Below are 22,367 nucleotides of genomic sequence, written 5' to 3'. Positions count from 1 at the left end.
CTATAAATATTTATGATGTAACAGTCTAATCAATACTGTTTTCTCACTTTCATTGTATTCACAGCTTAATAGTACCAAGTTTTTCGTGTGCCTTACCACTTTGTATTCTTAGTCAGTGCAAGGGGCAAGCCAAATCTACCTCTTAGAGGTTCAGCTGTGCACTGCCTCTACAGAAAACCGAGCTGCTTTCCAGCCCTCTGAAGATGCTCCCCTCACCTTGCTTTCGGCAATCCACTGTTTTTCTTTACCCCTTCCCTTCAGAGGCTCCCCGTCTCCCAACCCAACCCTGCCACAGCTGCTCTGATTTTACAGGCAGTCACAGCCCTGTTTGAAGTGGCAATAGTAGATTTTTTATCTGTCCTTCTTCCCACTTCGGTGGCTGATTGTACCAGCAACAAGGAGTTGTTGGTTTGGGGTTTTTTTTTTTGAATCAGATATAAGTATTCAATCAGATATTGGCATTTCGCACTTGCAAGTCAATTAACTGGCCTAGCAATTAACTCTGATCTTCCCAGTACAAACCTGTCACAAATGAACACTGAGTAACACTTGTAAAATATTAATTGTAAGTGTTTGGTAACAGGCCAAAACACACTGATCATCATCCCCTCCAGCATTCAAAAGGCTTTTACTGGATGCCTCGGTAAAGGAAACGAGGAAGAAAGAGGTGATTTTGGTTATTTTGTTGCTCCATTTGCAACAAGTTCCAAATTAAAACAAAAGACAACACAACCAGATACAAATTGTTTAAATATATAAGCCAATGAACGATGTAATTCAAACAAAACAGCAGCCATATATTGAAAATGAGTACATAAAAGCACAACAGAATGCCAAAGGGGGATGATACGCTCAGTTACAGCCCAAATAATTTTAAAATATCGATAGGCTTCATAAATTACCTCTGTGAAATTTGCTGGGTGAGACAAACATATTTAATTTTAATTTATTTGAGCTTCAGAATTCAGGCTTGTACTATTATACAGCTCATTAAAGTACGTAAAAAATGTGGGGAGCAACTGTATCTTACCAGTAAATGTCCGTAGTGTCTGCAAATTGCAAAGCACCGTATGAATTCAAAACAGGAGCATTATTAAAAAGAGACAGAAAAAAATATATATCCAGTTTTGTTAAATAACACATCGCTCAGAACTTCTCAGTGGGGTAAGAGAGGAAGAGAAAGTGAAGGGGGAGACCACAATTATTGGGACTTGCTGACATAACTTGAGCTAAGGATGGGTCATGTGAATGCCGCTGCAGGAGAAACAATTGGGGAACTGTTTTATACTTGAGCAGAAAAGAAAACGAAGGTATTCTCTTGGAATTCGGTAATTACTGCCAGACACCTTTGCTGATATGTGAAATGACCCATTCACAGGCTACTCCACCTTTGCACCCAGCTGTGACTTCATGTTTGTAGAGAACTTCTGGTAGTTTTTAAAGGAAACAGCTGTGAGGCTCTGACACTGAAAAGTCTAGACAGCTATCTTTAAAGCACGTGCACATTTTTTAAGTTCAGCTCTCCCCTAAAGATCACTCTGATCCTAGTGAGAAAAAAGAAGAATGGGACCAAGTCTGAAGCTCTAAGAATCTGATGTGATGCCTTAACAAAATAACCCAATGCTTAGTCAACAGAACTACTGCACATAAAAGAAACGCGGGATATATGTGCAGAACAACAAAGCTGGCAAAAGGTATTCAGATTCGTTGTTACGGAAGCTCTAATCTTAAAAACCACTGCTGGTCAAATATGCATATAGGAATAATACGTTAGAAAATATAGCCTGACTCCCGCAGGAGAGCAACAGCGACAGCAACCAACTTATTTCCAGCTGCTGTCAACTCACCGTGGACCCTGGAGAATGGTACAGGCCTCAGCGCCCCCCTCCACCCTCCTCGCGAGAGAGCAGGCCAGACACGGAATCTGTAAGCCCCAACGAGCAAGATAAGCAAGCAACCTTTGGCAAGCCACACACCTTAAAATACACTTGAGGAATACATTTATAAAGTTTGCTGGCTGTGGGTATTGAAACAATTTCCCGAGAAAGGCAAGTTTAATATACTTAAATATACCAGTACCGTTGTGTCGTAGCTCACAATAGCTCTCAATACACTTTCAGTAAGTAAATCACAACTACAAAATTTGCAGAGTGAGACAAATGTATTTAACCCTAATTTAGAGACATGCCAGAACTCAAGCATGTACTTCTACATGTTTCTAATGTAAAATTACACATTAACGATGTATCATTCTACTGCTGTCTACAAGTACATGCTATTTACCCGTGCAATCCTGGACCCAAGAGACAAACACGGGACTGAGTGGGACACAGGCACGCAGCAGGTACCTGCTTAAGAACTATAATTCATTGTACAGTGGATGGGAAATCACGGACTTCAGAGACGGTGTCAGAATAACTGACGTATTAGTAGTCAGCACATACAGCTGCCTGGTATGAGCTAGCTGGAAACACTAACCACGACTTCTTGGCAGGCAGATGCCACCATCTGACTTGGGATCCATATTCTAAAATACTCACACCACCTCTTTTTTTTGAGATATATATGAACTCTGTTTCAAAGGAAAAGGCGGAAATCTCTTCTTTGTAAAAATAAACATTACTGCTGTGGTAATAGCATGGAAATCAGCAGGAGGAAATCTCATTCAACTTCACAGCTCTCATCAAGTCACGTGAGTTTTAAAACACTCAGACGACAAAGCTCGGGTTGAGCTTCAACTGAGGCAGCAAAGACAGCAGAACTGGTGGGCCTGGGAGAGAACGCAGGGGGGGAGCGTGGCTCTTCATAACAGTGCAGTGCCCTCACCTCAGCATCGCTGCCCATCAAACTGTTCTGTATCAAAACATTCACTGGCATAAATGCATTATGATATTGCTGCAAACTTTACTTTCCATCAAAGCTCTAGCAACAGTAACCTGTTTGCAGACGTAACAAAATGACAGTGAAGAAACTGCCAAAGTAATCCCTACTGCCGTCTTGCAGAATTTATGACCCTTGTTGGCATTCTATAAATACTGCGAATTATGAATTTTGCAAACAGAACAAATATATTTATTTTTCTTTATATATTTATATTTTATATTTATACATATATATTTATTTTTCTTTATTAATTCTTTAAATAGCAAATGCCACTTAAACAATATTTAATCCCCACAATTTTCAAAGTGCCATAAGTGCATGCATGCACTTGCGGGTGAGACAACACACTCTCACTGTTTCAGCACGTGGATAGTTTAGAAACATCTATCCAAAATCTTTATATAGTCACAACTGTAAACGGAACGCTAAGATTCCTACACAGGTATGCTAGCTCAGTACAAGATTTTAGATCCCAGTTCTTGGGAGGAGATTTGCACAAGCACTCACTGCACATCTTTGGCTGAAAGCTATGGCATGCACCTCCTCCTCTACAAGGATTTTAATTTGGTGTTAAGTGAAAACAGCATAACCTTCAGAGCAATAGTATCGCTTACAGATATACTGCCTTACCCTGCTCCTGACTTTAGCTGTTGGTATCTAAAAGGATATGGACATATAGGACAAAAATTTGGGATCTACATTAGAAAAGAATGCCAAGGACATTGCCAGAACTGAGCTGCTTACATGGTGTTTGGGAACAGCACAGAGAGCTGATGGCAGAGGTGGCGTATCACGGGAAAACAAGCGGCTGCTTTGCTTCGCAGTTCAGTGGGGGTATGAGGAATATGACATGGAATCGCAGAACGGTTTGGGGTGGAAGGGACCTGTGAAGACTACCTCATCCAACCCCCCTGCCATGGGCAGGGACACCTTCCACTACATTAGGTTGCTCAAAGCCCCATCCAACCCGGCCTTGAACACTTGCAGGGATGGGACATCCACAACTTCCCTGGGCAACATGGTCCAGTGTCTCACCACCCTCATCACAAAAATCTTTCTCCTTACATCCAACCTAACCCTACCCTCTGTCAGTTTAAAACGGTTCCCCCTTGTCCTGTCACTACAGACATTGGTAAAAAGTCTTTCTCCATCTTGCTTATAAGCCTCCTATAATTACTGAAAGACCACAATCAGGTCTCCTCAGAGCCTCCTCTTCTCCAGGCTGAACAACCCCAGTGCTCTCTGCCTTTCTTCGTAGGAAAGATCTTCCAGCCCTCTGACCATTTTTGCGGCCCTCCTCCGGACCCATACAACAGGTCCATGTCTTTCCTGTGCTGGGCACGCCAGAGTTGGATGCATAAATAGAAAACAGAGAGCAAAGACAATAGAAGTACAGAAATAGGTGATACTGTACCAAAAACCCCAGCATTTTCACTCAAAAGGTCTCAGAAATGAATTAAAAATACTATGTTCCAGAATTTTAACTTTCCATAGGAATAGGAATGTACTTTCAAAAGCCAGTGTAACTTTTATATTCCAACAGTGAAGAGATAACCTGGAATATTACTGGACTGTAAATCCAACCTCATGCTTGGAAATACTTAGACTGATCAGTAAAAGAGCTGGGGCAAACAGAAGTATTTGCTGAGCCAACACAAATGTTTAATTGGCCACATTTCAGTTTAGGAACAAATGGACTACTGGCTTGGACCATGGGGTGTCTGGTCTGGTGTCCCTTCCCTAGTAATGGGCAGTGCCAGCTCTGTCTCAGAAAGACAAGACTTCTTTGGACTTTGTAAGTTAACTATAAAAAGCAATGAGAGAAATACCAGTTCTTAAAACTCTACAAACAAGCATCGAGTAATACTTGTCTTTCAGCTCCCTGGTCTTTCGTACCATGGAGAACACAGGTAACACTCCACCTTGCAAAATTGAGAAAGAGGATTTTTTTAAGCCTGGAAGCCCTACTGAACGCAGGCACCACAACCTCATGCCTCTCTTCTAGCTTTTCAGAGCTACATGGTACTAGGTGAAAAGACCTTGTCAAAACAGCAGGTTTGTATGGTAAGTATTCAGTACTGTTCTCTTTCAACGTTTTGTCCTGGCCTTGCTTGACAAGAGGACACGTTACTGGAGTAGCTGAACAGCCCAGGCTGGCTGCCTCCTGCTGCTGGATGTGGCGATAAAGAGCAGACCCCGATGCTCCAGCTGCTGCGGGCTCCCCTCTGCTCCACGCTGGGGCAGAGCAGGTTGGATGCAGACGCTGCCCTGCGTCGGGAAGACAACTTGTACTTAGCTCTTAGCACAGCAGGGGGAAGAAACAGCCTCTCCGAATTTCTCTGCGAAGGAACCAGAGCTTCCAGCATGACCCAGAAGAAAGGAGGTCTACCAGTGACTCAGCATTTCTTCTGCAGGCAGTTGGGTATTAAGATCTGATCCTGCTGTTGCAGGAAACCTGCAGGTTTCCCAGGGACTACTATAAAGGTGGGTACTGCCCTCTGCACGCTCCCAGACATCCACCAGCTGCTCCCTTCCCTACAGTTTAGTTGGGGGAACAATTTTTGCCTTGCTACTGAACCATACCATAGGGCGTGAGAGTTGAGCTCTCAAAGGAACTTCCTTGTTATTTTTTCTTTAATTGAATACTAAGAAATATTAAACCATATATGAAACTGGTCAACTAGTGAGAGACCTGGAAAGATCGGTTATTACTAACAATCAGCAATTTACAGTTTTCTGCATCCACATAAAACCTGAAGAAATTGTCAATAAAAATAGGAAATATGCTTAATCTACAGTTGCCATACTCTTCTTATTGATTTTCATAAATTAAATATTAAGGGGAATGTACAACATGAATGACTACTTCTGAGCCTTCAGATGCACGCGTTCATCAAAGCAGGACAATGCTGTGGAAAGCAACACGGGGACATCTCACGCTCTCCTGCCTGCCTCTTCTGTACAGCGGCTGTTCCTGCTCAGTCAGGTTAATCAGGGTAGCTTCAAGTTTTGGCAATGAACTTCCAAAGCTTCCAAACCACTTGTGGTTTGGTTATCCAGCCAAAAGTCAGGTCAGAATACAATTTCAAGTGAGTCGGTAAATGGTGGTGAAGGCTCTGGCTATAAAAACCTTTTTAGGAAAAACCCTGTATCTCTACATGTGCAAGTTGGCTGATGAACATGACAGCAGTGAACTCTAGGCTTAGGCAAATCTTGATCTGCACCTCTCTAAAGAAATATCAGTGCCTGAAATAGAAGTTTAATAACTTCTTTTATTATTAAAAGTCATCACTTACCTTGCACTTTTAATGAACTTACGTAATTCTAGGCAACTGGAACCCACTGCTACTTGTTTGGTGAAAGATTATTAAATTTCTGATTTAGCACTGTAATGTAATGCTGTAATGTTGTATGCAAAAGGACAAAATAAAGCACATTGCCAACAAGCCTAATTTAATTTACATCTCCTTGTATTTCACTCTTCTCTAGCTACTGAAACAAGTAGTCTTACCTTCTCCACGTCCTCTGTATGACTGTAGCAGCATAGTTCTTCTTCCGAAACAGCTCTTTTCTTTTTCTTTCTTTTTCTATAATCTGCATTCGAATCTCTAAAGGGATTAGTTCAATATTTGTACTTTGCCACGCGACAGAACATAATTGATCATCTGCATTCCTGGACCCAATTACGCCTGTTTTTTCCAAGTTCAAACTGTCATCAGGAGGAGAGCACGCTGCTGGGTTTCTTGGCACAGTTCTGGTAGGTTCTGCCTCAGCAGACAATAAAGGGGAGGCCTTTTTTGCTAATTCGTTATTTCCTACTTTGCTAGTCTGTTCTACAGCACGCATGCTGTCGTTTCTGGTGCTTACAAATACTGTTTTGGCACTTCCTGGTCTACTAGAGCCAGCTGGTGAACATCGCTCGTCGTTTACCTCTTTATTTCTGGATTTCTGCTGATGCCTCTTGCCTTTGGAAGAAGCTTCACACTGCTTTAAGCTTCTTGCAATTCCACCGGTACAACTGACATTGCAGAAAAACACAGCCGTCCCTTCACAATGGTCCCTGTTGCCAGATGAAGACTGACTTGGATCTCTTATTTTTTCCCCAACACTAGCAGCTCTACAAGAAGAAGTATGCCTTCTGCTCCTCCGAGCACAAGTACCCATTGCCTCGACAGTGTGCTCCTTGTGCTTTTCTCCATCCAGCTCTGTAGCAGCCGCAACCTGATGTTTCACTTCCACTTTTGTTCCCTCTTTTGCTTTGCCACAATGGAAATGGACACAACTTGACTTGGTTTTGATGTGTTTCTTCAATGAATCTTTGGACAGAGAAATGGAAACTAACATTCAGTCACTGATCCAGCAACACATAGTTTATGTCTCTAATTTATTTGCTCAGTTACCTTTAAGGCAACACTAGTATTTACTTAAATAAATATATATATATATATATAAGCAGAAAGAATCAAAAGTGGACATGATTGCCTGTAACAGTACAGCCAAACTTCTTTATCTGCTCAATGTTCTACAAGTATTTTTCTTTCTCACATCACATTTGAGTTAGATGCCTAAAAAGAAGTTTACAAGGAGAAACTATTTCTTCACCTACCTGAATATACTGGTGTTCTTCAAAGAAACCAGCTCGCCATGTGGTGCAGGAATGCAGCCCCATAAACACACTTGCTCATTTCAAGTTCATTTGCTAAACTTTTGCTCTAGCTACCCTGCATCCTGGCACATGGTGACAGGGTAATCCACTGACCCAGGAAACACAGAGTGCTTGGCTACTCAGTACTTTCCTTGACATCCTAAATGAAACTATCAAGTCCTTTCCGTTTCTCCCTTGCTGCTGTATGATAACTGCATCTGAACACTCTTGTGAGGATAACTTGGAAGCCAGACTGGAATGCAAAACTGAAAATCTCTCATCTACCATTCACTTCCATTTTGTTTGGAAACTAACAGGAGAATGAGAAAATAAGACTAGACAGGATGAAATGTAATCAACAGACAGGGTGTCAGAGGGTAGGTAAGAGGAGGAAAAGAAAAGAGCTCTTTTGATATACTGGAATCACAGAAATATCTTCTAGATCCTCCACAACCTGGTGAAACACGCTATATTTTTAGTCACTAATGCTTTTACAGGATATTCTTTTCACTGGATAACACAATATGGCACATTAATAGATTATACAGAAGACACTAATGATCATAACCAATGATATCTCCAATAGAGATTTATGACAGCGACAGGTCAGTATGGGCTGAGAGGCTACTCCTAACTTATAGATGATTCTCATATAGGTAGGTAGAAAGCCCTGCATGTACTGGGATGGGGGGTGGGGTGGGTGGGAAATCTTTTATTTTAATCTATTATTCATTTAATTACCGATTTTGTATTTATTTTGAGATATTATTTTAATCTCCCAGAATGGGGAAGGAAATTCTCTCTCTCTTGCATTATACCAGGAGAACAGACAACTAAAAAAACCGTGCCTTCTGATGCCAAGATTTCTATGGGCATAATCCCATTCCCAATGAAGCCAAGTAAAAAATTGCTATTGCCATCAATAAAAATGGTATAGGGCTGACAGTCAGTTCAAACATCCAAAATTTCCAGCACCGTCACAACACTATTTTGATCTTTCAACAAGGAAAAAGAATACGGCTTTTTAAAAAAGGCCTTGTCATTCTGAACTCACCAAAACCTACTACCTGGTTTGCACATACAGCATGTAGAACGCTTTTTTGCTTCAACCATAAGACATTTAAGTAGTATGTGCAAACTTCCCAATCTGAGCAACTGGGTAACTGGATAGCAGAAAAAAACCATAATTTGAGTATTCTATCTCATCTTTTGAGGCTGAAATAAACTTTCTTAGATAGGAAGACCAAGCAATAACAAGTACAGAGCACAAAAAGAACTAATCTGTTTTACAGTCAAGGCAAATGAGATAACATACATAGGAAAGAGGATTTCTCTGTGGAGAACAGATCAGAAACGACCCATCAACTAAATCACAGTTTTCACAGGCCACAGGATCTAAATTTATATTTAATTCCAAGAAAACATCCAATGAATTTCATTCAAGTTTTGGTCACGAGAGGCCTAATTAAAACACCTCAAGAGAACTGATTAAAGAACTTCATGATCTGATCCTTGCTGCATCAACTTTCCTGGCACCTTTTCAATAGTAAAAAAAGAATACATGCCTGAAAATGGCATAATGTTTTATTTCAAACACAGGCTTTTTGAATTGAGCAAGAGGAGTCTTTCTTTACAATCTCTGAAGGTAAACTGATCTCACTGTAGAAGAAGTAGACTTGTTACATATTTTCAGAATAACCTTGAATGAACAGTTCTGTTCTTTCGTGTTCAACACTCATGGTGAAGACAGATAATAAACAATAACAAAGAATTGTCTATTTAAAATTAAAATACTATCTTTTACAGAAATTATATTCTGCTTTTAAATATACATCGAAAAGCAAAGTATCTCCAGGCAACAGCCTACATGATTATAAAATTTTACTTGAAGAACCATCAACATGGAAAAATTATTCTGGCATAGCTACATAAGGATATCTCCAACTTCATGGAAGCCTTCAGCCTAAAGTCCAAGCTACATGCTGCTGGCATTTGCTCCTGGTTTGAATTCCCCACGTTACTGTGAAGGGTAATGCAGATAACTGAACATAAATGCATTTTTTCAAATACAAGTATCAAATCAGAATCCTCTGCAGAAAATTTGGAAAATTCAGCCCTGTCCTCTGTAGTCAGTTTGACTCTATAATGCATGTTTCCCACGGACTACCTACTACCTACTTCCTGAAGTCATTCTCTCAGTGCAAAACCATTGTATTTCTTCCAAGTAACAGTGGTAGTCTGACTGATGCAATGCAGTTCCCATTGTCATAACCAATGGAAGATTTTGGCTAAGGATGGATGCTGGAGTCAGTAAAAGAAAAGGTCGCTTGTTTTACAGTTTCTTTGTCCTTCTCATTCTTTTCTCCCCACTTCACTACTGTAATCCTCCCCACATCTTTCTTTCTCCTTTCCCATTTTTCTATATTTATCAATTTCTCCTCATTATGTTCATGACAACTATCCATTTTTCATTTGGCAACCACTGTTTCTGATTATTCTCACATGTTTTACTTTGTCATCTGAATATTTTGATTAACACAAAGTTAAAACACATGCAGGTGAAGCTTGCTAGCATTTTTAACACCTCTGTTTATCATTACCTAGCCATCATAGTATATCTTGGGCTAAGGTATATATGTCTGCTTGTACTATGACAATATAGTCAAGTATTTTGTTACCAAGACATTTCCATATAAAAGCTAAAGAAATATAGTAAAAAGACTCAGCAGGAACAGCTCTTTGACCTTCTTTTCTTTCGCATTATTGAAATATTCTGATGAGCAGAGCATCCAGAAGGATTAGCAATATTTTTACATCTGAGGGGTTCTTGCAACTTACCTTAAACAAACTACTTATCCAATTTTTGCTTCTAATGATAACAAAGATGATTTAACATTACCAGTTTTGAAAGATTTGAGCCATGGGCTCAAATAACCGGCTGAAGTCAGAACTGATCAAAACGTTATTAAAATGTTTATTTTGCAAAACTAATATAGGAGTGGGCAAGAAATAATAATAAACTGATGATATATTTACAGACAATAAAAGAGTGCAGCAGGGCAAGAAAAGTAACAGAAGGAGCTATCACACACTTTCATAGTATGATTTCTAAAAACAGTCTCACTTCTCAAAAAATATCCTAGTGTTCTCAACAAGAGGACTTCAGAGACAAAGCACAGGAGAACCCTTGTCATGGAGAACAAAGCTGACTGAACAGTTCCCTTTGTATGGTAGGGATGTCACTTAGAACAATTTTATCCTCATTTTAACCTTGCTTAAAAACAAGAGTTACCATTTCTCCATTAACATTCTTCAGATAGCCCACAGATACGCCAAGTATCTTTAATCTCATTTTCTCCAAACAGTGAAACTAATAGAACAAATTCCAACAACTAGTTCTCACATATTTTAGGTATTTTTACAGACACTGTACATACTGGTATTTTGATAGAACATATGCAGTAAAAGAATCTGTATCTAACCCTATCCTATATGAATTGTTTGAATAATGAAAGAATAAGGAATGATAGAAAGATAAAACAGTTCCCATATATAAACCACCCCCAGACATGGACAAAAAGAATAATCAAGACAATTAAAAAACATTACAGACCTTGCCTGATTTTATGACCTTCACTCTGAGGGTCTCCTGACAGGCAACTCTCCCTTGGTGTAACTTTGTTGTGAAAAGCTTTAGGTGAACCTCTACTGTTTCTCCTTGGTTGAATCTGTGAAGCACTGAGGGGCAGAGGTCTCTTATTCTGTGTATCAATTGATTTATTAGGTGACTGCGAGATGCTGGTAGTCTTCTCTCGATTTGTAGGATTCTGTTGTACTTGAAACCTATTTTGTTCCACGCTCTGCATCCCTTTCTGTAGCTTGGCTTTTCTCTTACTTTCCTCTTCACGTTTCCTGTAATCATAGTCAATACTGTAAGAATTCCAAAGACAAAATCTTGGGAGCATGTATCTAACTTCAACACATGCCCTTCCAGAAACCTGACGCTGCCCCAAAAGAAAGGGAGACCTACTGCACTGAAGTATCTTGGCTTGATCCAAAGTAACAACTGACTTGCAGCTACAGCCTAAAGAAGGTTAAGTCCTTATCAGCCAGCTGCCCGTTCAGTTTGTGGGAGTTTAAACTGATTTTACAATACTCCCTTATTGAAAACAATGACATTTATTTTTTTATAAACAAACAAAAATTCAAAGGAGCATTTTGAAGAGGTGTCAAAAGACAAGAAATATGATACTAATAACTATGCTTCAAATTTGTGATGAACAATGCTTTAACACAAGTAGTAATGCAATGAACTGTATTTGAAAATAGGAAACTCTGATTAAAGATGTCGTATCTTTGACAATTATTTTTCATGCTTACCTGTGTCATAATTATTACAGAGAATTATAAACCAACTTCAAACTAGCTATTGGTACTAATTTTCTGCTATGTATTTATCATTACTAGATAATTAATATATTTTACATAAATAGATTATACATTATACAAATGATAAATATGAGATGTGAACTAAAAATGTGTATACATAGTATGCCATGACAATCATGATGCTTCGTTTTCAAAAGCGAAAGAAGTCATGCATCTCTTAAATAGCATAGACAGAAAAGAGAATTTTGGACAAGGTTATGAAAGGCGCATCTGTGGAATAAAGTTTTGCAGCCTGTTTTGAAATAAAGTAAGATATCATTGCACTTTAGCTTTTACATTCTTTTTCCTACAAAGCAGAATAAACCCAATAGCAAACATTACATACCTACCTACCACTGAATTTGTTTTTATAAATTAAGCACTGGTTGTAAGATGAAGTGACACTTTTCCTGTTGGAATGGACAGGTGGTAAATGTCGTTATCATGTAGCTGTCTGGTATTTTAACTTGCTTCCAATGCTACAACATAGTTTGCAGACTGTTGACACGTTAGCTCACAGCACAGCATATGACAAGTTAGTTATGCAGCATGCCATCATCAGTTCCTGTGAGTCATATCAATGCCAGTATATGTCATTTCAGAGGAGGCTGCCAGAGAGAAGCCTTAACTTTATCTGTCAGTGCTATCTTATCAAGTACGCTTTGCAGAAGAAGCTGACTGAACTTTGCACCTGAAAAGCTGCTAATTGACCTAAAAAATACACTCTTGGCAGCTTGAGGTTCAGTATTCCCTCTGCAACAGAAAAAAAGTGGCTAGTTTCAAATAATATTGGCATTCCACAATCGGACTATGTGGTTGCATACAGTATGGGTCTCACTGCCGTTACTCTGCTGTTTGAGCTGATAAATCAGATCTTTCTATTCACAGAATAGTCATTTTCTTTTCTTTACAAGAATCAAGCAGCCTATTACTAGTATTCTCCACTCAGGGTATTAAGTGTGAGATGGGTTGTGTGATACAGAATCAAGCCAGAACGGCCTGCACTCTTTGGGCGTGCAGATTAACTCAAAACATTAACTTCAGCAACATACCAACTGTAAAGTTATTGAAATGACAGAGGACCAGAAACTGAGTAGTAGTAAAATGGGATTTTTTTAAAAAAGGTCTTGTGTGCTAATTGATCAGATTAAACTGAAGAAATAATAAATGGAAGAGATTTCAAAGCTCACAGGAAGGGACCTCTGGGGACCATCTAGCCCAACGCCCTGCTAAAGCAGGTTTACCCAGAGCAGGTTGCACAGAATCGCATCCAGGTTGGTTTTGAGTATCTCCAGAGAAGGAGACTGCACAACCTCTCTGGGCAGCCTGTTCCAGTGCTCTGTCACCCTCAGAGTAAAGAAGGTTCTCCTCATATTCCTTCTAAAGTTTTTAGGGGTAACCATTTTAAGATTACATCTCCCAGTTTTCTAAAGACCTCAGGATTAATTTTGTCAGGCTAAGATGATGTGAAAGCACCTCACTCATCCAATTAGTCTCTAAACTGTTGTTTTAGTATTTTAGCCTGCATTGCTGCCCTTTGTTATTGTGTGAATTCCATTTGCTAATGGACATCTTTTGAAATTTAAGAAAGACTGAAGGAAAAACCTCAGCCTTCTTCACATCACTTGCGGACCAACTCTCTTTGCTCTTCCTTTTACTATGTGTATGTTTACAATGATTTATTGTGATACCTCATATCCCTTGCTAGTTCTTCTTATTTTGCACCTCAGCTTGTTTAATTTTATCGTTGTATGTTAATATTACCTTCAGTTTTATAATTGCACCAAATTCACACCACATGCTTTTCCTTTTCAGGTTGCTGGAGAGCTCATCATTCTCTCTCTTGCTACACTACCCATCTCTTCTCAGCATGTGGGCCTTACTACCAGTTTTTTGAAGAACCTCATGATCTACATGTACTGTCTTGCCGCTAGAACGTTTTCCTAACTCTATTGAAGGCTGTTTAATTGAGCTGATTTAATTTCTTGTTGTTCCTCTCTTCCTAAATATCACAAGTTACTTAGTCTTAACTCATTTTCATCCATTTCCCTTTCATATCCACATTCTCAATCAAGCTTCCTCCAACTGGTCAGAATGAAATCCAGAAGACTTAGTGAAAACAGAAGTATGGATTCAGGAACTTACTTCTGAGAAATTCAAATGGATGGTCAACCAGTGATGAATGAGTTCCGCAGCCCTTTTACAAAACGGCATACACTGGACATCAGTTTTCTCAGAATATGCTTTAAACCCTAAAGTATTATTTTTCTAAAGACCTGGTTTTGTAAAAAATACAAAAGCCTCTTTGTAAAAAAGATTTTAAAGTCCATCAGTTTACCTGCATGTAGTCTGACTGGTTTTTAAATGCCTCCCTCCCCGCCTGCCTCTGTGCTGCCCTCCTAAAGCACTGCTTCTCTCCATCCCACCTATTAATAACCAGTTACTTTCACTCCCCCTGAAGAAAAACACCTATTATATTGACACATTTATGGCTGTTAAAATGTTCAATGCTCATACATTGCATCAACACTGCACTCTTCCAAAAGATCATAGGATCATAAGGTAACACATATTGGAAGGGATCTCAGGAAGTCATCAAGGCCAATGTTATGCTCAGAAAAGGGTCAACTGTAGGACAGACTGGGCTGCTCAGTTGGGTCTTTAAGGATGGAGACTGTACCACTTCTTTGGGCAACCCGTTCCACTGCTCAACTGTCCCAAGGGTGAAAAAAATTCTCGTTATTTCCAGTCAAGATCTCTCTTGTTTCAACTTATGTTGAAGCAAGTTTCCGCAGGACCAAAGTGAGGCCAACCAGTCTGCAGTTCACCAGATTGTTCCTTTGGCCCTTTTCCAAGTTGTGTGTAACATTTGCTTTCCTCCAATCATTAAGGACCTTCCCTGGCCTCTATGACCTTTAAGGATGTTGGAAAGTGGCCCTTTAAGGACATCAGTTAGTTCTCAGCACTGCTGGATGCAACCCATCTGGTCCCATGGACCTTTCTGGGCTGAGTTCTCTCAAGTGATCCCTGACTTAATCCTCATTCACAGCTGGCAGCCCCCCCCTCCTTGAATCATGCTAAGCACAGAGGCATGGGAGACCTTCTTGGTAAAGACTGACGAAAAGGCCGCGTTGAGTACTTTGCCACACCTGTCTGTTGTCACTACGTCACCATTCAGCAACAGGCCCACATTTTCCTTGCTCAGCCTTCTACTGTTAATGTAGAGGCAGAAGCGTACCTCGTACCTCGTTATCTGTGACATCCCTTGAAAACCTCAACTCCATTTGAGTTTTGGCTTTTCTGATACCACCCCCACATGCCCAAGCAACATTTTTACACTCTTCCTTTGCAGCCCATCCCTGCTTCCACCTCCTGTATACTGCCTTTTTGCATTTGAGCTCCGTTACCCAAAATTGGTCTTCTGATATCCTTGCTCAATGACATAATAGCGTGTACATTGTTTTGGCCTGCATCAATATTAATTTTATAGATTACCATTTCTTTTATACAGGTTTGTTCAAAATGGGAGAATATGCTTGTATAGAAATGTGTTACAGGTACTGAATGTAACTTTACCAGAAAATAATACAGTATGAGATACCGGTTGACTTTTTGTTAAGGAAAAAAACTAAAAAAAAAAAAAAAAAAAAAAAAAAAAAAAAAAAAAAAAAAAAAGAAAAAGAACAGACTAGTTAAACCATGCAGTCTTAGGAATGATTTATGTTAGTGTGACTCTCTAAAATAACGTATTACAAAGCAAGTTTTAAATACATGCACTGAAATAGTTGGGGGGTGGGGGGCTGTTCAACCTAAGAATTCACTAGCATTCTGGATTCCCACATAATGTCTACTTTTATCTGGAGAGCAGAGTTTTTAAACATCAGTAGGGATATTAGTTTTTTGCACGTAGCAACACTCTGGCCAATTTTAGCTGTGGAATGCACAGATGGGTACACAGAATGATGACAACATAATGTCCCCTCCAGTTTATTACAGATCATAAAATTGCAATTAAATAAAATTTGTTATGTGACAACTTGATTTGCTTGTACACTCCAATTGTATTTTAATTCTGTTTTTATGGTATTTTGTACACAGACTTTGTTTCTATTGTTTTCAAACAAATCAACTACAGCTTAGTAGGTTTCAGAAAGCACATCAGAAACTTACAAAGACAAACAATTATAAAAACATCCCCAAATTTCCATGAGGCAATCCTTTTTCATTTAATCTTCTAGATGGGGTATCACAGATTCTTCTAAAAATGACTGTCATCACAAAGAATAAAAATTGGTAAACTCAGTTGTGACCACACAGCAAGAAGCAGAGTTCTCCAAACTAAAAAGAAATATCTAAGATATTCAGGACATTTTCAAAGGCAGCTTCTCGATGCATGGGTTTGACTTCTACTGACTTAAGCAGAAAAAGCAAATTGTAGGAGGTCTGCAAGTTGCAACTTTAGGATCTAAAGGTGTGAGCAAGAAATTAAGTTATCTGACATTTCTAGCTTTGGTTCTTACTGGGCATTAACAATTATTAACCAGTATAGTAGTAGCAATCAAACCTAATGAAGATCAGACTCGACAGTTATGCAGAACATCAAACTATCAAATTTGAAATAGAGCACAGTGCAGGTGACTTTGTCTATGATACACAGATGCAGCAAGAATATCCCTAGATGCAGTAAATTACATTGTGTGTCTATTCATATGACCTAACAGAAATATTACCACAAAATCATGCAGAAATCTTTTCTGACTTACATTTCTTCATTTCAGAATCAGATTTCTTTGTAAGAAATGAGCTGCTAGTTTATTCTTCTTCATATTATGAATCTTAAAGATAAGGCCCAAGCAAGCATTTTAGAATTTCACCACTTTGCTACCATTACCTCATTTAAATAGGATAGAAACTCAGAACCTACACATCTTACAAATAACTATTTGAATTGCATATATTCATTATCTAAAATCTAATATCATGATTTTATGGTAACTCTAATTCAAGAGCAGAAAATGTAAGTGCAGAGAATGATACTGCCAAGACAGAAGTTGCAAATAAAATCCAGGAGTTCAGTTTGCTAGAAAAGCACAACTTACTGTTTCACAGGGCAGGTTAAGCCTTATCAAACCAGTATTTTCCCATTTTGTTTTGGGGTTTATTTTCCTTCTTTTCTTCACCTATTTATTATTCTCTTTTCAAAACTGATACACAGACTTGATAGTTCAATAATTATTTCCATTACCTTAGAATGATAAATGTTTTCCAAGCCTTTTTATCATCATACAGAATACCAGGTAACGATTCATGGATGCTAACATGCTAGTTTCTCAGCTTTTGATATTTTGCCTTATTCTTGTATATTACATAAAGCTTGTTATTTAATTTGGGATTATCTGGAAAATAATTTCCATCTACAGGTGTATGGAAAAAAAATCCATGATGCTTCCTACAGTTTCATGCATTTTACTAAAAGGAAAAATAAATGATGATGAGTTACACATAAAATCATACACTGATACAAACTTAGGACAGATGTCTATTTGCATTTCCAGTCTCAGACTTACTTGGCAGCAGCATCTTTTCTCAGCTGTTCATGCTTCATTAAAAGATTCTTCCTCTCTTGAAAAGCCTTTCTAACTTTGTATCCTTTGTAGACAGCCTGAATTTTGAAAGCAGCAATGTCCTGTATGGCAGCTATAGACAGAGCCCCATGTTCTAACATGAACTGAATCACTTCGTGGTGTTCACCAAGCAAGGCATAATCAAGTGGAGTATATCTGAAAAAAAAACCCACAAACCAACAACCCCAAACCCAAGCCGACAATAATTATCATTAAACTAGAAATCTAATCATAACGTGCATTTACTTCATCTGCATTTCATAAGATGGCAACTTCTAGTTTGAAGACAGATTAAACACTGTTTTCAGTAGGCTGTTTTACTAATTTTTTAACATTATTTCCCTGCCTTATTCATTCTACACACCATGACTACACATCATACACACTATGTTTAAGGCTTATTTTAGTCTCCTAATTAAGGGGGGGAGGGGGCAGACTATATGAAGCATTGGATCAAAATCCTCCAAAGCCCTATGAATAGAATTAACTGCTTCAGGTAAGCAATCTTAAAAAGGTGCTGGGATTCTCATATACGAATATAACTTAAATAAAAAGCAAATTAAAACTTTCTTTTGTGTTACTTCCATACGAATTTAAGTTCTAGATATTTACTGTCAAATCTGGCTTAGTTTCTATAACAATGACTGAGAACAGTTTGACTGATGAAGCAGCAGGATTATGCCCACACCAAGGGATAATATAGATATTTTATTATTTTTTTACGCATTAGGAAGACTTAAGTCTGTTTTCAAATGGACACAGGTGCTAAAAATATTAACTATTTTATTTATTATTAAATATAAATCAATAAATGTTAAATGGTTTTGCTTTTTAATGGTGTCAAAGATGCCTAAGCCCTTTTAAAAATAATTCCCAAATTTTCCATTATCAATAAAGGAGCAAAATTTACATACCTCCCTCACCAACACTGAAACATTGGACAGAGACATTCAGTGGCTGAAAATTATCAGTCACAAACTATAATCAAGACCATATAATAGAAGACTATCAAATAGCAAATGTCAATGCATGTGTTTGTGAAAATTAGGGCTCTTCTTGATGGTAACTTGCTAGGACGCAATGCTGGTAAGCAAAGAAAAACAGACAGAAAGCACAATTGGACTTGCCATGCAGCAATGATCTGATGGAAGGATTAACAGTATCTGAACTGAAGTGTCTGCAGGAATAAAGACAATGACATAACAACAAAATGTGTATGCCAAGGTGCGTTGCTGATAGCGTTTGAAGAGATACAGATTTTTGATAACCCAGGAATGGAAACTTCAGAAGGGAACTCATTTCAGAAAACTGCATTTTTAAAGTATACCTGATTTTGAATATTTTCATTAAAAACATAAAGCTACTAAAGTAAACTTTATGCCTTCAGTATGTATGTACCAAGACAATGTATTATATTACAGATCCCAGTCATGAAGACCGGTATTTTTAAACGTGGCTTCTATAACTCCATTAGACCTATCTGTGGAAGTAAAAAATCACTCAAATAAAATCTGAATAGGGGTTTGTATGACTGGACACTACTCATTCAAAGCTGCTCACACACACTCCTCACAACCAGCCATTACTCTGCTCTGTCAGCTCAAGGCCTGTTAAAAATTTTCTTTTTGAAGAAGTCAGCTTTTAAATCAAGTTGGCTTCACAGGAAAACATGCAAAAAGGACATGAGCCATCATGTGTTATATGTAATTCAGCATGAAGCTGGTTGAGCAGCAGCTAGCCTGGCATCATGTGATCATGTTATACATACCCAGGACATCAAGTTGGATTATGAAATAAATTTGCAAAGAGCAACAAATCTATCACACTCCAGACTAGCACCTGATCACATATCCGCAAGCAAGTGGGCAGCTTAAAATCCCAGATGCAATCTCAGCTCCATCTTTTCACAAACCTATTTAGTTTTAATCACTATATTTGAATTTTGAACTGGTATCTCATATTGCACTTTAAGAAAGCAAAGAAAGGAAGCTTCTTTCTATGTGTATTTGAAAAAAAATTACTATTTGGTGAAAATGTTACTGATTAAAAAACAATTTCATCCAAACAGATGAACCATATTCATAAGGTTATTTTTACTTTCTTACAACACTCAGTTTTTCCACTTTCCAAACTTCCAATCTCTTAACAGTAAAACAAGCTTTGTAGATGTTTATTAAGAAGCAATTGTGTGATTTATAGCTATCTACCTATCTATGAGAATTATATTTAAAGGCTGATTAATCTAGAAATATTAGGGATCTGCATAGTTCTGCACATGGACCAGTGCCTAGGGGCTGACATATGGAATACTGCTAGTTATATTTTGAGTAATCTAGGTTTATACGTAAGAACATACATTAATGCCAGAGGGGAACAGAAGAGATACTAACTGAATGGCTATAGTAAAACCACACCCAAGGTCTTTCTCTGACATTTGAGCATCATTAGTACACTTCTAAAAACTAAGGAAAATAGCAGCCTCCTTTCTGGCAAAACAGTGGCTTTTAATCTTACTTATTACCAGTAATTTAATTACAACTGTTTATTTAATTTTCTATCAAAAATCACTAAAGAGAGCATTGGCACTACTTAATTAGGAACTAATTATACTTTCATTTGTGTTTCTCAATAAAAAATGAGAACAGAAAAGGAAGAGAGATCTGAGTGGTTTGGAGTAGAGAACAATAGAGAAATAATAGGGGAAGAAAGCAATTAAAAACTGGGATAAGTATGGAAATCTCCAATTTAGCACTAAAATATGGGGATTTAAAGTCTGTAAGTTATTTAAAATGTTGAAATATTCAAATTTATATGGCACAGTGATCATAATTTTATTTATAATTATAAGGAGGTCATCTACGCTAGAAAAGGCATTATGAATTTCTGCTAATAGTAATTATCTTCACAGTCAGGTGACTAATTCAAGCTCCACAACCCAAATCACATTTAAAAAACTATTATTTATATGTCAATGAAAGACAAAGAAAAGAGATGCAAATGTACTGTCTCTTTATGATTATAGGAGGTTTTTTTTTTTTTTTAAATAGGCCTTTAGAATACAGTTAACCACCAGGTAATGTGTAATCACTATTTTAAAACCTAACGTTGCATTTCTCCCATTTTCTTACTTCTCACTGTATTCTACCAAATAGAAAAGAAAAATTCCAGTCTAATCCAACAGCAGCAGAAATGCCTTTTTATCCTTTATCTGTACATATCCACTGTCAACTTCATATACACGAAAAAGATTTTTAGTATTTCAAACAAGACTAGAATGAATAAATACTTGCAGAAATCTCTGTAAGTTCAAGGTTCAGAAGTATAAACAGTTGAATTTGCAATGTCTTACTTAAAGAAGAGATTTTTCACATTAGAAAAGCTGCTTACACTGAAGCTCAAGATTACAGCACTCCTTTTAGATACAAGATCACAATTCTCTGGCAACGCCTGAACACTTAATATTGAAATCAGTAGGTAGCACTTTTGCTAAATTACAAACTAATGCAGTCAGACAGGCAATACCTCTCCTCGCTGTTCTCCATATGATTAGGAAAAGCATCAAAACCAAGCAGCAACTTTATAGCATCAAGGTAGCCATTGTTACAGAGCCAGTGCAAAGCAGTTCTTCCCTGCAAACAATAGAACAGCACAAAAATATTACCCCTGAACTCTATCGTGCCACAATAAAAGTTGTAAATCATACTGTAATTCATGCTTTTATGGACATGAAGGACAAACTAATTCTTATAAACAAACCTCCTTGTTAAAATAAAAGAATAGAGCACTTTAAAATTAAGTAACTTTTTTTTTTAAAAAAAACAACACAAGATTACAACACTAGTGCTTTTTTACCTAAAGCGGTTGAAAACCAGCATTAGGAGACTAGCTCCAGAATTGCTTTCTTTGCAGCTATACCACCCAGGTCTGAAGCAGCTCTCATCGGCTGTTGTAGGTCAGACTGTTTTCTAGGCTGCTCCAAGACACTGTGATAAGACTGAAAGAATTACTACAGAATTCAAAATCAGATGAAGTTTGAGGAAAACGTATCAGCCCAGGCAGACTCCAGCTGTGCTTTCAAAACAAGCCCGAGTTCAGAAGTCTAGTTTCCCTCACATGGTGGAGAAGTCCAGCTCTCAAGCTGCACTCTATATAGCCAGCTCATATATGACCAGTCTTGGGACTGGGATCACAGAACCACAATACGAATACCCCAAGTTCTGTTAATACCAACAAAACACATATTTCACTTCACTTCCAGGTCATGCCTCCTGTCTGCATCTCGCTTTTCTGAACTCCAAAACGTAGGGAATACGAAGAGGCTGGGAACCACAGAAAAACACGAAGACTTTGTGAGTTCAGTGCTAGCAAGCCACCTCCCTGAACCCCAAGGGCTGAAAAGCACGCTGCAATGTCTCTGTGTGAAATAGAGGGGAGCTGATGTGTTCAGCTGTACTCAAGCGGATGCCACACAGAGCTGGAAGCAGGCTGGAAAATCTCCCCAGCATGCTCTATAGAACACATAATAAAACCCACTTTTCCATTACCTGGAATTATCCATGCTGTACAACGAACAGCTACAGAAAAGTTTAATAAATGGGGTGAAATTCTTTTGACTGATGAAGTTCTACTGACTTCTGAGAAATTATCTCATATAACAAGGAAATCTGTTATATGTTGCACAATTATTTTGGCTCCTAATTTCACTTACTGCTCGAATAATGGCACAAAAGAACATATAAACTGATCAGTGTTCTTTTTTTTTTTTCACCTGGAAGAGTGATACATAT

At 38.2% G+C, this 22,367-nt stretch overlaps 1 protein-coding gene across 8 annotated transcripts in view; it reads right to left on the bottom strand.

Annotated features, from left to right (window-relative positions):
- The window catches only part of INVS (inversin), a 98,641-nt gene that overhangs the window by 5,401 nt on the left and 70,873 nt on the right, over nt 1–22,367 (bottom strand). For all 8 annotated transcript variants that reach the window (XM_055703783.1, XM_055703784.1, XM_055703782.1 and 5 more), the window contains 4 exons: nt 21,103–21,209; nt 17,524–17,736; nt 11,142–11,440; nt 6,395–7,199 (listed from right to left, as the gene is read on the bottom strand). In XM_055703783.1, coding sequence (XP_055559758.1) covers nt 6,395–7,199; nt 11,142–11,440; nt 17,524–17,736; nt 21,103–21,209 — 1,424 coding nt within the window. The remainder of the gene's footprint in view (nt 1–6,394; nt 7,200–11,141; nt 11,441–17,523; nt 17,737–21,102; nt 21,210–22,367) is intronic.

This window comes from Falco cherrug, chromosome 3 (assembly GCF_023634085.1).
Source record: "Falco cherrug isolate bFalChe1 chromosome 3, bFalChe1.pri, whole genome shotgun sequence".
In the NCBI taxonomy this organism is placed as follows: domain Eukaryota; kingdom Metazoa; phylum Chordata; class Aves; order Falconiformes; family Falconidae; genus Falco; species Falco cherrug.
This window is presented reverse-complemented; position numbering and strand designations above follow the sequence as displayed.